This window comes from Mustelus asterias, chromosome 16 (genome assembly GCF_964213995.1).
Source record: "Mustelus asterias chromosome 16, sMusAst1.hap1.1, whole genome shotgun sequence".
NCBI lineage: Eukaryota > Metazoa > Chordata > Chondrichthyes > Carcharhiniformes > Triakidae > Mustelus > Mustelus asterias.
This window is the reverse complement of record NC_135816.1, coordinates 17,884,261-17,900,221: the sequence shown is the minus strand read 5'-3', so window position 1 is coordinate 17,900,221 and position 15,961 is coordinate 17,884,261. Positions and strand designations below refer to the sequence as shown.

General features: G+C 44.2%; 1 protein-coding gene across 1 annotated transcript in view; it reads left to right on the top strand.

Moving 5' to 3' along the window:
- LOC144505034 (protocadherin Fat 1-like) overlaps positions 1-15,961 on the top strand; it is a 106,624-nt gene that overhangs the window by 46,639 nt on the left and 44,024 nt on the right. Inside the window, exons 7-11 of the mRNA XM_078230712.1 lie at positions 2,675-2,950; positions 6,534-6,744; positions 9,691-13,752; positions 14,762-14,958; positions 15,756-15,909. Of these exons, the coding sequence (XP_078086838.1) occupies positions 2,675-2,950; positions 6,534-6,744; positions 9,691-13,752; positions 14,762-14,958; positions 15,756-15,909 (4,900 nt within the window). The remainder of the gene's footprint in view (positions 1-2,674; positions 2,951-6,533; positions 6,745-9,690; positions 13,753-14,761; positions 14,959-15,755; positions 15,910-15,961) is intronic.

Sequence of the window (15,961 nt, the reverse complement as noted above, 5' to 3'; positions counted from 1 at the left end):
AATAAATATCAAGGTCTGCAATGTGCACTATTTATTTCATAGTTCAGGACTAACAATCTCCGTGTGCCCATAACACATAGGGTAATGCCACCACCTGCTGGAGCCATTCCACGATTCTCTATTGAAGAGGATCTATTGATAAATTACTTGATCTATTGAAGAAGCTACGATGCTTTTGTGCTTAGAAGATGTTGTATTTAGCTTGGTCTATCTCTGCTCAGTCACTGGCTGTGGAGAAGCAATTTAAATAAGTCCATCTTGAGGAAAAGAATCAGTTCATTGTTGAGGGAAGTTTCTGTACCGCCACTTATAATTGGCCATTGACATTGAGGAGAGGTCAAGTTGCACAAGGTCATAAAACTAGGAACAAGTTGCTGGCTTTTGAAACTCATTTTAAAGTGAGGAAGGTGGGAACGTAGTGGTAATTTGATTTGATTTGATTTATTACTGTCACATGTATTGGTATACAGTGAAAAGTATTGTTTCTTGCACGCTATACAGACAAAGCATACTGTGTACAGAGAAGGAAAAGAGAGAGTTCAGAATGTAGTGTTACAGTCATAGCTAGGGTTTAGAGAAAGATCAACTTAATGCAAGGTAGGTCCATTCAAAAGTCTGACAGCAGCAGGGAAGAAGCTGTTCTTGAGTCGTTTGGTACGTGACCTCAGACTTTTGTATATTTTTCCTGAAGGAAGAAGGTGGGAGGGAGAATGTTCGGGGTGTGTGACGTCCTTAATTATTAATGTCACTGGAGTAGTAAATCCACAAAGCCCAGGCTAATGCTCTGGGCACAGGGGTTAAAATCCCAATTAAAAATCCATGAACAAATCTGGATTGAAAGCTCGTGTCAGTAATGGTGACTATGATCAATTATAAAATCCCATCTGGTTCACTAATGTCCTTCAGAGAAGGAAATCTGCCGTCCTTACCCGGTCTGGCCACCATGTGACTCCAGACCCACAGCAATGTGGCTGACTGTTGACTGCCCTTTGAAATGGCCCAGCAAACCACTCAGTTCAAGGGGCAATTAAGGATGGGCAACAATTGCTGACATTGCCAAGGATGCCCACATCTCATGCAAGGATAAAAAAAGTGTAATATTTGTAGTTTAAACTTGAGGAATTATTACACTTTTTGATACAGGTAAATAAAATAAATGTATTATGCATAAATCAACATTGTACAAATGAACTAGGGATACCAATTCCAATCAGTTCCATCAATCAAATTATATCAAGGTACAATAAGAACAGAAATTCCCTTCCCTATAACTTGCCATTTTCTAATACTTTCAGCGGGAGATATAGGTAACGGCTGTAATTCTCCCATCTTATTGCGTTAAGTTTTAGCGCAGTGGGCCGGGAGATTCTTGCGTCAGCCGATTCGTGGGGTTCGCGCAAGTGTTTATGTCCCCCTTGCGTCTCCCAGTGCTGGATTTCCTGCAGCATCTGTTCCAAGCCGGAAGTTGGTGGGGAGGCGCAAAGGCCATTAACATGGTCATTTTAATATAATTTGGATACGATTAGCGGGCCCAGGACTGAAGTCTCTGGCCTCCTAGCATCTCCCATCCCGCCAGAGTATTTCACTCCAGCGGGGGTTACAGTAGCTCCCCACTTTCGGGGAGCTACCAGCCTGACCCCGCTGGAGTGAAGGAGGGGCAATTGGGGGCCCCCAGAGGGTTGGTCTGCGGGGCGGTGACCCCTGGGCATTGGCACCCTGACAGCCTGTGCCTCCTGGCACTGCCCAAGGGGGAAAGTGCCAATGTCCAGGGGGCACCTTAACACTGCCCATCAGGCATAGGGCAGTGCCAAGAAGATGAGGCATATGGGGTGGGGCATATAGGGGGGCCTCAGTGGGGTTCCCGCTGCCACTCTATATGGGGATTGGTGGGGGAAACAGGAAGGCCAGCGATAGTGGCGGGCTGGGGGTGCGGGGGGTGGGGGTGGGGGGGCGGCAGTGGGGGGGGGTTAGCCGGGAGGAGGGGGGAGGGCAGACAGCCTGCTGGGGGTCGGCACTGTTGGGGGGGGGGGGGGGGGTGGAGGGTCAGGACTGCGGGTGGGGGTGGTATGATCGGAGGGTGGGGGGAGGGGACTGGAGATCGCTGCGAGCCAGGAGGTGGAGTGAGAGGGGGGTGGAGAGAGGCTGGGCCCCGGAATGGTCGAGGGGCCAACGATCAGGGCGTGCGGGAGTGGAGAGACGGCATTGCGGGGTCATAGGGATGGCCAGCAATCAGGAGGCCATTAGTGCGGGGCTACTGCGCATGTGCCGATGTCAGCACCGAGAGATCGGTGCATGTGCAGTGGCCCACTCAGCACGCTGATTTCAGCTTTCCAGTGGGAATAGGCCCCACCCCCTGAAATGTAACGATATTCACGCTGGTGGCCTCTGCAGTGCACAGAGTGTGGGAGATTCTTCTCTGAACTCCCACTGAAAAAACAAACGTGAATTACTCCAGTTTTCACGCGAATTCGACACTTAGAATATTTTTGGGAGAATTCTGCCAAGGTTTCCCAGCAGAAGGCCTTCAGTCCATCTCGTACATGTGTCTCCCTTGGTACACTTCTAAATAGCCAGCCAACTGCAGAGGAAAATCCTGTCTGCTGCATCTGTAATATTATTTATGTCATACATTTCAGGGCAGCACTCCCTAATCACTTTTGTGTTTCTATATTAGGCCTACATCCGAGTGATTGACATCAATGAACACCGACCACAATTTTTAGAGAGTAAGTATGAGGTATGGATTCCTGAAGACACTCCTCACTCGACTAAGATCCTGCAGATCAGAGCCCGAGACACAGATGGAAGAAGCAAACTGATTTATACCATTCAGAGCAGTGTTGATGTTAACAGCCTACAGCTGTTCCGTCTGGACTCTACCAGTGGAGTGCTACTGACTACCAAGGAGCTAGATTATGAATCAATGCATCTGCACATACTCACCATTATGGTAGGTTAACCACACACAATTAACGGCTAGGTATCCTGATATTTTTTTAAAGGAATGTGTAGAAAGTCTTCTTATCTAATTAATTCTCTTGTTAGTGGACAACTTCTTTGGCCTTTCTTTGCTCCACTGCTAGATGTTTGCTAGAACACCAGAGTTTATGGAGGCAGAAAAGATCCACTCAAATTCCCGGCCCTTGTCAGCATCAAGCACCCCTGTGCCACGAAATCATGGGTGGACATAGAATGAAGCTCCTTCAATCTATCATCTCCCAACAATGTGCCTCAGCCTTGGCTTCAGAACAACACATGCCTGCTACACCAGTGGGACATTCTTCAGAGTCAGCCCACCTGTGGCCCCACTGAATAACAAAGAACAGTGTCTCACGGAAACAGGCCCTTCAGCCCACCAAGCTTATGCTGAAGCATGATGCCTTTCTAAACTAAGGATCTTTTGCCTCTACGTGGTCTGTATCCCTCTATTCCCTGCCTATTTCATGTATCTGTCAAGATGCCTCCTAAAAGTTGCTATTGTATCTGCTTCTACCACCTCCTTTGGCAGCGCATTTCAGGTACCTACTACCCTCTGTGTGAAAAACTTACCCCTCACATATTCTTTAAACTTTCTCCCATTTACCTTAAACCTATGTCCCCTCATAATTGATATTTCTAACCTGGGAAAAAGACTCCGACTATCCATTCTATCCATACCTCTCATAATTTTGTAAACTTCTATCAGGTCACCCCTTAGCCTGCAGCATTCAAGTAAAAACAAACCAAGTTTGTCCAATCTCTCCTCATTGCTAATACCCTCCAAACCAGGCGACATCCATAATATTGGCAGCCTAATTCCAATTTGTACTTATACGTTGCTGCATTTCCATTCCCATTGTGAACTGGATAGGCATTGCCCAAACTCACTGTATATTGGATCCAACTGGGCACCTTAGGCAGGATCACACAGCAGGTAGCTCTGCAGTAGCATTGGACTGGGGTTCAGACATTTTGGACAATGTACTAGGAAATCCAAAACTTCCCTAGGTAGTGTTTCTTATTGTAATGGAGCCATTCTATTTCTTGAACTAGGATTGAGGGACTGTAAGTCCATTTCCATTTCAAGTGAAATTAATTTGTCTCTTGGTTTCATAAACAGGGCACTGTTAGAATAAGTCTGATTCTGCGGAGGCTGGGAATGAGATTGCTATTGAGCTGGAAATAATTTTCATTTTTCCTGAAAGCATATGGGAAAAGCCTGAATTGTGCCAAACCTGTTCCATCCACCATATGGTTGCTGTCAATGTGCAAAATGATAAATTACATTCATTTCTACAGTACTGGTAACCTTGGATTTGATTTTCAAGGTCATGGAAGTAATGTTTCTATAGTTTGCTGTGCCAAGCTTGTTGTTTGCATAACCTGGTTGCAGTGTGCCAACTTTCAGGATGACAGATTATTGCACTAAGCACAGCAGGTACTATGATACAATGAGCTGGCATATTTGACTATCCTTTTAATCTAAGATGTAGGCTTGAATGCAATGGAGTGATGGAATGATATTCCCTCTGTGACAGCTGTTAAGGTACATGAGTTAGAAATCTGCTGTAATGAGGGCTGATATTTCCAATCCTGCCTCAATATCTTGATATTTGCCACCACCTGGATTTTGTCTAGAAAAGGACATCTCATCTTGCTTTTGCACTAATTATTTGTCTTTTCTCATTGTAATATGGGAGCTACGTGAGAGATTATTTTCACTTCCATAAAATGACTGAGACACAGGAGACACAGGGAAAAAGTAGACTTTGGAAAACATTCAAGATGAAGTTGCAAATTGAATTGTTAATTAAAATAATTCTAGTTGTACATAATAACTCTGATACACACGATGGCCAGCTTCCAACAGCTGCCAGGTATTTAGTCAACATCCAAAATTTGGCTGCATTTCATCCTGAGAAGGATGTGATTAATAAATCAGACTTAATAATATTTTTAAATGATTGATTGCGCACTGTGAGATCGGGAGATTTAATAGTTAGATTTATTTTTCTCAATGTGCCAGCTGAAAAGGAATGCATTGAATAATCAGGTGTTATGGCATCTTGTTATTCTATAAATGGAACCAGATTGAATCTGAGAAGGAAGTAGAGCACAATGATTGCTACGCCAACAAAATACTTTAGATGCTAGAAATCTAACATAAAAACAAGATGCTGGAAATGATCGGCAGGTTAGGCAGCATCTGTGGAGGGAAAAACAAGTTAATGTTTCAGGTTGGCTTGCTGGCTGCAAGACCGGTACAAGGGGTTCCTTAATTACGCTGGCTGCTTTTATAGATTATAGAATTATAGAACAGTACAGCACAGTACAGGCCCTTCGGCCCTCGATGTTGTGCCGAGCTTTGTCCGAAACCAAGATCAAGCTATCCCACTCCCTATCATTCTGGTGCGCTCCATGTGCCTATCCAATAACCGCTTGAAAGTTCCTAAAGTGTCCGACTCCACTATCACAGCAGGCAGTCCATTCTACACCCCAACCACTCTCTGAGTAAGGAACCTACCTCGGACATCCCTCCTATATCTCCCACCATGAACCTTATAGTTATGCCCCCTAGTAACAGCTACATCCACCCGAGGAAATAGTCTCTGAATGTCCACTCTATCTATCCCCCTCATCATCTTATAAACCTCTATTAAGTCGCCTCTCATCCTCCTCCGCTCTAAAGAGAAAAGCCCCAGCTCCCTCAACCTTTCCTCATAAGACCTACCCTCCAAACCAGGCAGCATCCTGGTAAATCTCCTCTGTACTCTCTCCAATGCTTCCACATCCTTTTTATAGTGAGGTGACCAGAACTGCACACAATATTCCAAATGTGGTCTCACCAAGGTCCTGTACAGTTGTAGCATAACCCCACGGCTCTTAAACTCAAACCCCCCTGTTAATAAATGCTATTTCCAAGGCAGCGGGAAGTGTAGACAGGGTTAATGGGTGGGAGGCTGGTTTGAATGAAGGACTGGGCTTTGTTCACAACCCTTTGTAGTTTCTTGCGGTCTTGGACAGAGCAGGAGCCATACCAAGCTGTGATACAACCAGAAAGAATGTTTTCTATGGTGCATCTGGAGAAGTTGATGAGAGTCGTAACAGACTTGCCAAATTTCCTTAGTCTGAGAAGGTAGAGGCGTTGGTGGGCTTTCTTGACTATAGCATCGGTGTGGAGGGTCTCGGACAGGTTATTGATGATCTGGACACCTAAAAGCTGGTTAAATGATCCCTGATCTTTTACATTGGCTGCCCACTGCTCTGCTTTGCTGCCTGCCTCTGGTTAAATTTCCCCATGGCAGGACCGGATCAGTGAGCTGTCCAGATGCATCTCATTGCTTTTTCCCAGTCTTCTTCTCCTCCAAACCTGCTACACTGGGGTTGGGAAAATTCAGCCTCGAGATCCATACAGCAGAAGAAAGAGAAATTTGTCTTTGTTCGCCCACTTTTCATACGATTATTTTTTAAAAAACTGAAAACTAAAATGAAATGAAAGTTTTTCTATTGTAGAATTGTGATGGAGTTTTGATCTGATTTATCTCTTGCGATAGGTACGGGATCAGGAAGTACCCGTTAAACGTAACTTTGTCCGAGCCATTATTAACGTGGAGGATTCGAATGACCATCCACCCAGATTTACCATTCCCACTTACAAAGGCAATGTGACAGAAACTGCAGCGCTTGGATCTGAAGTTCTGCAAGTAACTGCTTTAGACAAGGACACAGGAATGAATGCAGAAATCATGTACTCCATTCAATCAGGTAACAAGCATGTTGAATATAGAATATCCTATGGATAATAAAGGGGCTGATTTTGTGCAGTTGTTCAACATGGCTACAATCACAATATCGAAAAGTAAAGAAAGTCGATTTGATCTGTCTTAACTCATTCATGCAGGAAACCAAACAGATTCCTCATTATAACTTTAAAACTGTTCGTTGGTTCCATCGTCCTCCCAGTATGCCCACTATATAGCATCTGTGGAGGGAGAGTAGAGCCAATGTTTCGAGTCCAGATGACCCTTTGTCAGAGCTGCTCTGATGAAGGGTCATCCTATCGCGAATCGTTTGCTCTACTCTCTCTCCACAGATGCTATCAGACATGCTGAGATTTTCCAGCATTGTTTCAGATTCCGGCATCCACAGTATTTTGCGTTTATGCCCATCATACAGGTTGATTCTGTGTAAAGAAATAGTTCCTGATATCAACCCTAAATTTGTATTTTACTAGCTTGAATCTGGGACTTAATTTGAATGCTAATGGTCCAAATAACTTTCTCTTTATCATTTATCTATCTTATGCACCTCTTTAAGATCTCCTCCGTTTCTCCTCCTTTCAGCGTTGAAGAGCCCAAGTTTCTAGTTTCTCAGTTCTCTTACAGTGGGGTCATCCTCATGTGTTCTGAAAGAATGTTAGCTGAGAAACACATGAGAATGTGAACTGAAAGAATGCCTTTCAGTTCTTGACTGGCTCCTTATTTGTTTCCATTTGTAAATGATCTGAGCACAAAAGCTAAGGCTGAAACTCCAGTGCAGTTATTAAGGGAGGTGCTGCACAATCAGAACTCTCGTCTTTCAGATGTGATGTTAAACTGAGACCATGTCTGCCCTCTCAGGTGCTATCTAAAATTGAGCAGGAATTTATCCTTGAAGTCCCAGCCATCAACATTAGAAAAACAGGTTACCTAATCGTTATCACATTGCTGTTTGAGTTTGCTGTGTGAAAAGTGGGTGCTGTGTTCCCCAATATTAAAACAATGACAGCTCGCCAAGAGTGCTTCTTTGGCTGCAAAGCTTTGAGACATCCTGTGGTCTTAAAAGGTGCTATATAAATGCAAATCTTTCTTTCTTCTTTACATCTAGCATTGAATATGACACTCAACAAGGAGTCTAACAAAAGTGACATTTAGTATCATTTAAGGTTATGCAGCTGGCTGGGCTGGGGTTGGCTGCTGCAATTGTACAAGGTACTGGTGAGGCCGCAACTAGAGTACTGTGTGCAATTTTGGTCCCCTTATTTGCGAAAGGATATATTGGCCTTGGAGGGAGTACAGAGAAGGTTCACCAGGTTGATACCGGAGATGAGGGGGTTAGTTTATGAGGAGAGATTGAGTAGATTGGGCCTGTACTCGTTGGAGTTTAGAAGGCTGAGGGGAGATCTTATAGAGACATATAAGACAATGAAGGGGCTAGACAGGGTCGAGGCAGAGAGATTCTTTCCACTTAGAAAGGAAACAAGAACTGGAGGACAGAGCCTCAAAATAAGGGGGAGTCAGTTTAGAACAGAGTTGAGGGGGAACTTCTTCTCTCAGAGGGTAGTGAATCTCTGGAATTCTCTGCCCATTGAAGCAGTGGAGGCTACCTCGTTAAATATGTTTAAGTCACAGGTAGATAGATTTCTGATCAATAAGGGAATTAAGGGTTATGGTGAGTGGGCGGGTAAGTGGAACTAAACCACTATCAGATCAGCCATGATCTTATTGAATGGCGGGGCAGGCTCGAGGGGCTAGATGGCCTACTCCTGCTCCTATTTCTTATGTTCTTATGTTTTCCTTAGAGCAGAGAAGGCTGAGGAACATGATCGAGGTGTACAAAATTATGAGGGTCATAGATAGGGTAACTATGAAGAAATTCTTCCCTTAGTAGAGGTGTCAATAACCGGGGGCCTAGCTTTAAGGTAAGGAGAAGAAGATTTAAGGGGATTTGAGGAAAAGCTTTTTCCCCCAGAGGGTGGTGGGAATCTGAAACTCACTGCCTGAAAAAGTGGTAGAGGTGGGAACCCTCACAACATTTAAGAAGCATTTAGATGAGCACTTGAAATGCCGTAGCTAACAAGGCTAAGCTAACAAGTGCTGGAAAATGGGATTAGAATAGATAGGTGTTTGATGGTTGGCGCAGACACGATGGGCTGAAGGGCCTCTTTCTGTGCTGTAAAGCTCTACTCTATGACCTTACACTAAAATTCATTTTAATGATCTTACAATGTACTAATTTTAAAACTTTTGAATTAATACTGAGACAATTGTTGAAGTTGTGTCAAGTCAACTGTCACAAATTTAAAGTGTGGCTGTTATTGGTGTGCTTTACAATAAAGCAATGGGCCAGTGTTCCCATTTCCTTGACAATGAGTTGTATGACATTCCAATCAAAAGATATAAAAGTTTGTCTAAAAGTGACATACTCAATATCAAACTTTCTACATCTACAGCAGTGAAGTGTTGACCAAATTCAGAAATAGGTAGTTCACAGTGGCACAGTAGTTAGCACCATTGCCTCACAGCACCAGGGACCCAGGTTCAATTCTGGCCTTGGGTTCCTGTCTGTCTGCGTGGAGTTTGCACGTTCTCCCGTGTCAGCGTGGGTTTTCTCCGGGTGCTCCGGTTTCTTCCCCCACTCCATAAATGTGCAAGTTAAGTTGATTGACCATGCTAAATTGCCCCTTAGAGTCCCAAAATGTATGAATTAGGGGAATATGTGGGGTTGCAGGGGTAGGACTTGGGTAAGATGCGCTGTTGGAGAATCAGTGGAGATGGGCCAAATGGCCTCCTTCTGCAGTGTAGGGACTCTATGATAATTCCATGAAGAATGTCATAGTTATGAGTTGTTTTTTGACAGAAAATTGTAGATATGATTTCCCACCATAAGCCAAGAGCCAGTCACATTTACAGTACATGTAAAAGGATAACTTTCCTCCCATGTGTTTTTCAGGTAACAGTGGCAATATGTTCAGTATTGACCCTGTTTCAGGCAAGATAACTGTGGCGAAGAAGCTAGACCAAGCTGTTCAAGGATCCTATGATTTAACAGTGAAAGCCCAGGATCAAGGTTACCCTCAGCTCAGTACACTTGCCAGTGTGGACATTATTGTCATGGTTTCTGATAAATCACCCCCCAAGTTCCTGATGAAGGAGGATTATGCGGAAATCAGTGAAGCAACCAACATCGGATCTTCAGTTATCACGGTAACAGCACTCAGCCAATCAGCAGTGACTTACGAAATTATAGCTGGAAACATGGATGACACGTTTCACATCAACTCGTATTCCGGTGTGATGTCTGTGCACAAGGCGCTGGATTTTGAGAAAATCTCATTTTACAAACTGAAGATTACAGGTACCAACATGGCTGGTCTGTACAGCAGCCTAATAGTGCTTATCGACATTATAGATGAAAATGATAATCCACCCGTCTTTGTTCAATCAGATTATGTTGGCAGAATCAATGAGAATTCTCCCATCAACAGCATCGTGCTGGATGACAAGAATGCGCCCCTCGTAATCCAAGCGACTGATCGAGACAAAGATGCCAATGGAATGTTGATCTATCAAATCATGGAATCAGATATATTGAAATACTTTTCCATTGATTCCAATATGGGAACCCTCAGCACAGCAACTGTTATTGACCATGAAGCCACCCCCATCTTTCATCTTACAGTGCAGGTACACGATCGTGGGCAGCCGAGTCTATTCGCAACAGCAGTAGCAAGTATCACTATAATGGTGATGGATGTTAATGACTGCCCTCCAAGGTTTGAGAAAGAATTGTATGAGTCAACTGTGCTGCTACCTGCCCGCAAAGGGACTGATGTTCTTACGGTGAAAGCAGTGGATGGAGACTCAGACAATTTCTCAAAAATTACATACTGTATCGTGGAAGGAAATAATGAGGAGACGTTCAGCATTGACTCTTCTACCGGCTTAATATCTGTCGGGGATGCAACCAACCTCAAAGGTCATTTTGAACTCACAGTTCGAGCGTCTGATGGGATGTACAAAAGCACTGCGTTTGTAAATATAAAAGTGTCTAGCCTAAAGGAGAGCGGCCTAACATTTGCTCAAAGCTTACATTCATTTTCTGTGTTAGAAAATACGACACTGACCGAAACCTTAGGTGTTGTGAAAGCATCTGGAAATCAACTGAATGAACCTGTTTTTTATTATACATTAAATCCAGATGAGAGGTTCCGCATAATCTACACATCTGGCGCTTTTCAAACAACCGGAGTGGCGTGTGACCGCGAAGAGCAGGAAGAATATGAATTTGTTGTCGAGGCCCGTGATATGCGTACACCTCCCAGAGTTGCACATACGTTGGTTAAAGTTTTTGTGGAGGACATTAATGACAATGCCCCACATTTTGTTCATTTACCATACCTAGCTACAGTCCAAGATGATGCAGAACCAGGGGATGTTATATATCAAGTGACTGCTGATGATGAGGACACTGGGGACAATGCTGTCATCCATTACAGCCTTGTCGATCACTATAAATACTTTTGGATTGACCCCTCTCTCGGAGACATTTCACTCAGTGAGATTCTTGATTCTAATGCATCAGATAAATATATATTAACTGTTCTAGCTCAGGACAGAGGAGATCCCCCTCTTTATGCACAAACTGAAGTTGTCATTACTGTAAGAGATAAAGTCACCCCTAGGTTTGAGAAAGCGTACTATAGGGTCAGTGTACCTGAAAACATTTCTCCTTACACGCCAATACTGCATGTACATGCCAACAACCCATCAGGATTTCGTGTGATCTACAACATTGCCACAGAGAGAGCCCTGCACTTATTCTCTATTGAATTCAAGGCTGGGGTTCTGAATGTGATTGATTCCTTGGATTACGAAAGCCAGACAAAGCATGTGCTGACCGTGAAGGCCACAGATTCAGTGACGGGGTCGTATGCAGAAGCAATTGTTGAGGTCGAAGTTGAAGATGTCAACGATAACCCTCCCGTGTTTACGGAAAAGGTTTATGGCACAGCATTGTCCGAGGCCTCAGCTATCGGTACTCCTGTGGTGCAGGTCAGTGCCAATGATGCAGATTCTGGAAGGAATAAAGATATCAGCTACCAGTTTGCAGCTGTTACTAATAGTTCAGAATTCTTCCATATTGACACTGCCAATGGTCTTGTGACAACAGCACGCACACTGGACTATGAACAGATCCAACGTTACAGTCTTACGGTTAGGGCTGTAGATCATGGTATTCCACCATTAAGCAGTGATGTCCTTCTGAATGTGAACATTTCAGATTTCAATGATAACCCACCCACATTTCGAGAGAACCAATATGAGACGACTATAAGTGAAGTGGCTACATGCGGTCATTTTGTTATACGAGTGCAGGCAAGAGACCCAGACAGCATAGACATTGATAAGCTGGAGTACATCATCACCGAAGGAAATGAACAGAGGCACTTCGTGATTGGAACAAAATCTGGAATCATTTCTGTGTCTAATTCTTGTAAGAAAATATTGGAAGCTAATTACCACCTGAATGTGTCCGTCTCTGACCGTGTTTTCAGGCGATCGATACCAGTTCAGATTAGAACTTCCAAGACGAACCAATTCAAGCCCATATTTGACCAAAACATGTACGAGGTGGAACTTGCCGAAAACGCTGAAGTGGGGACACATGTGATTGAACTCACAGCTGTAGGTCCAGACTCTGGTCCACCCGGCAACATTGACTATACAATCATAAATAAGTTAGCCAGAGAGAAATTTAGCATCGACGACCGTGGTCGTATTTTAACATCACAGAAATTGGATCGTGAGAATTCAACGGAAAAAGTCATTGCCATTAAAGTAATGGCAAAAGACAGGGGTGGTAAGGTGGATTTTTGCACTGTGAATATTATATTGACTGATGAGAATGACAATGCACCTCAATTCCAAGCTGCAGAATACAAAATTCATATCCCCGCCAGCACCCTTAAGGGTGCTCCCGTAATCCAGATCGTGGCTGTCGACGCAGATGAGGGAATGAACGCAGATGTCACTTACTCTGTCGCATCCAGTGAAGACAAGTTTGAGGAAATTCTGGAGATCAATCCCCGGACTGGATTTATCACAATCAAGGAGAGCCTGATTGGACTGGAGAACAACTCGTTTACGTACTACGTGAAAGCACAGGATGGGGGCTCTCCGCAGCAAGATTCCTGTGTTCCTGTCCTCGTCAAAGTTATCCCACCGGACCTGTCGTTCCCACGATTCTCTGAACCACTGTACTCCTTCTCGGCCTCAGAGGATCTCCCGGCTGGCTCAGAAATCGGTGTAATTACAGCGGAGGCTGAACAGCCAGTTATATACAGTCTGGTGAAGGGGAACACAGATGAAAGTAACAAGGGTGGAGTATTTACCCTTGATAAAAACACTGGAACATTGAAAATTGGGAAAAATATCGACCATGAAAGAACAAAATGGTACAAAATTGACGTAATTGCTCAATGTTTCCATGGGGATCTTGAGGTTGCTTCTTCAGTGTCTATTAGCATCCAGGTAAAGGATGTCAATGATAACCAACCCATTTTTGAGGCAAATCCATACAAGGCCTTCATCCCAGAGAACATGCGAGCAGGAACCACGATCATACAGGTGACCGCCAATGACCAGGACACAGGAACAAACGGACATGTGACCTACAGTCTGTCCAATGAATTTGACGATGTTACAGATGTTTTTGCTATTGATGGAGAAAGTGGGTGGCTTACGACACTGAAGAAACTGGACTGTGAAACAAAGAGCAACTACAAGTTTGGCGTGGTGGCATTTGATCATGGCGGAAAAGTGCAAATGTCCTCAACTGCCATTGTAGAAGTTGAGGTCACTGATGAAAATGATAATCCCCCTCAATTCACAAGGGACATCTACAAAGCTACAGTCAGTGAAGACAGCAAACCCGGGGAAGTGGTTGTTGTTCTTAGTATGGTAGATGCGGACATTACAGAATCCAATAGACACGCCACTTGTTATATTACAGGTAGGTTTTTGGTATAATATATTCATTTAGATACCGACGATGTTTCGGAGTATAAACATACTTGCCAACAGCAAATAATGGGTGTAATTTTCAGGCAGTAGAATGCCTGGCCATTTGTAGAAACTGCTCAATATCCATCCGATTAATTGAACAGATTCTTGAATGGACAGGTAAACCACCCAGAGGATCAAAGAATTGCAAATATTACACCCTTCTTCAAATAAAGTTATAAGGCTAAACCCAGCAACTACAGGTCAGCCATTTTAACCAGGAAAGCATTTTGAAACAATAATCTAGGACAAAATTTACAGTCAGTCGGAAGATGTGGATTAATTAAGAAAAGTCAGCACAAATTTGTAAAGGGAAAAATTGTGTAGAACTAATTTGATTGAGTTTTTTGATGATCTAAGATGGACAAAGATAACGCTGTGAATGTCGTGTGCATCGACACGTAAAAGGTATTTGATAAAGAGCCGCACAACAGCAAAGTTGACGTTTATGTAATAAAAGGGACAGTGACAGCATGGATACAAAGTTGGCTGAATAACAGGAAGCAGAAAGTAATGATGAACCATTGTTTTTCAGACTGGCAGAAGGTTTATAGCAATAGTTCACCAGGGGCTGGTATTAGGACCACTGCTTTTTTGATCAGTGACCTTTTCTGGCCCATCTGCGCCGGGTTCCCGATGGCGGAGGCAGGTCGCCACTGGGCGGCAGGCTATCAATGTAATTAGCCAATAACTTCTGTGGGACCGGAAGGTCCTGCTGCCAGCCAATGGTGAGCTGCCCCTGCTGGCAGAATATCAGCAGTGGGGGGATGTCTGGAAAATCCATCTGGTTCACTGATGTCCTTTGAGGGGGGGGGGGGGGGGGGGGCGGGGGCGGGGGGGTGATGTGCCGTCCTTTCCTGGTCTGGCCTCCTTCTGCGCTGTAGGGATTTTATGATTCTATGATGATTCTAATTGTATCACAATAAACAGGGTTAATTGATAACTATTTGTTTTGTTAGATGGTGATCGTCTGGGCCAGTTTGCAATTGAAAATGTTCGAAACCAGTGGCGAGTTTACCTAAAGGAAACGCTGGACAGGGAGGAGAGAGAGAAATACATTCTAAATATCACGGCCACTGATGGCAACTTTCTGGCTGAATCTGCAGTAGAGGTCCTTGTTCATGATGTTAATGACAACAACCCACACTGCCAACAGGTAATTATCCTGCAGCACCAAGAATGTTTCCATTCTTACTGAACTTCCACCAATGTTATGGTGGCAGGATAGGAGAAACGCCACAGCAATTTCTGGCCATTAGCTCGCTTGTACCCAAGGGAACACATCAAACGATTTCCTTTGATGAACACACTTTTTTAAATAGAAACTCTACAGTACAGAAGGAGGCCATTCGGCCCATCGAGTCTGCACCAACCACAATCCTGCCCAGGTCCTATCCCCATCACCCCACATATTTACCCCGCAAATCCCTCTAGCCTACACATCCCCTGACACTAAGAGACAATTTAGCATGGCCAATCCACCCAACCCGCACATCTTTGGACTGTGGGAGGAAACCGGAGCACCCGCAGGAAACCCATGCAGATGTGGAGAGAACGTGCAAACTCCACACAGACAGTGACCCAAGCCGGGAATCGAACCTCGGTCCCTGGAGCTATGAGGCAGCAGTGCTGTGCCACCGTGCCGCCCCACTTCTTTTTCCAAAATCCTTCTCCTCTATTTAAAGTAATAGCAAAGTGAGCAAGAAATTTAATACCATCCCCTGGATCTCCAGCCAACATACACATGCTCCTCTGGAGAATATAGTGGTGTCACCCTTCCCCTACCTTGTTGTGAGTCCCTCCTTCAAGTTTCATAGCTACATTGGGGAAAGTATGCATTTGACACACTGCTTGCGAATGCTGAGTAGAGAAGTAATTGCCCTTTTGGTCTGTCACTTGTGCCCCTGCTTCGATACGTCTGTTTTATTTTGACATTGGTCTCTCTTTCTACAGCTGATGTATTCTGAAGCCATTTCAGAAGGGACACCTTGGGGTCAGTTCATTTTGAAGGTTTCTGCAGAAGACTCCGATGCTGGCATCAATGCTCAGATAACTTACACGCTGCAAGGGCCAGGCGCAAACAAGTTCCGCCTTGACCCACAGACAGGTAAAAAAAAATAAACAGTCGTGGTTTTGAAGTTTATATGTAAAGAGTGCAG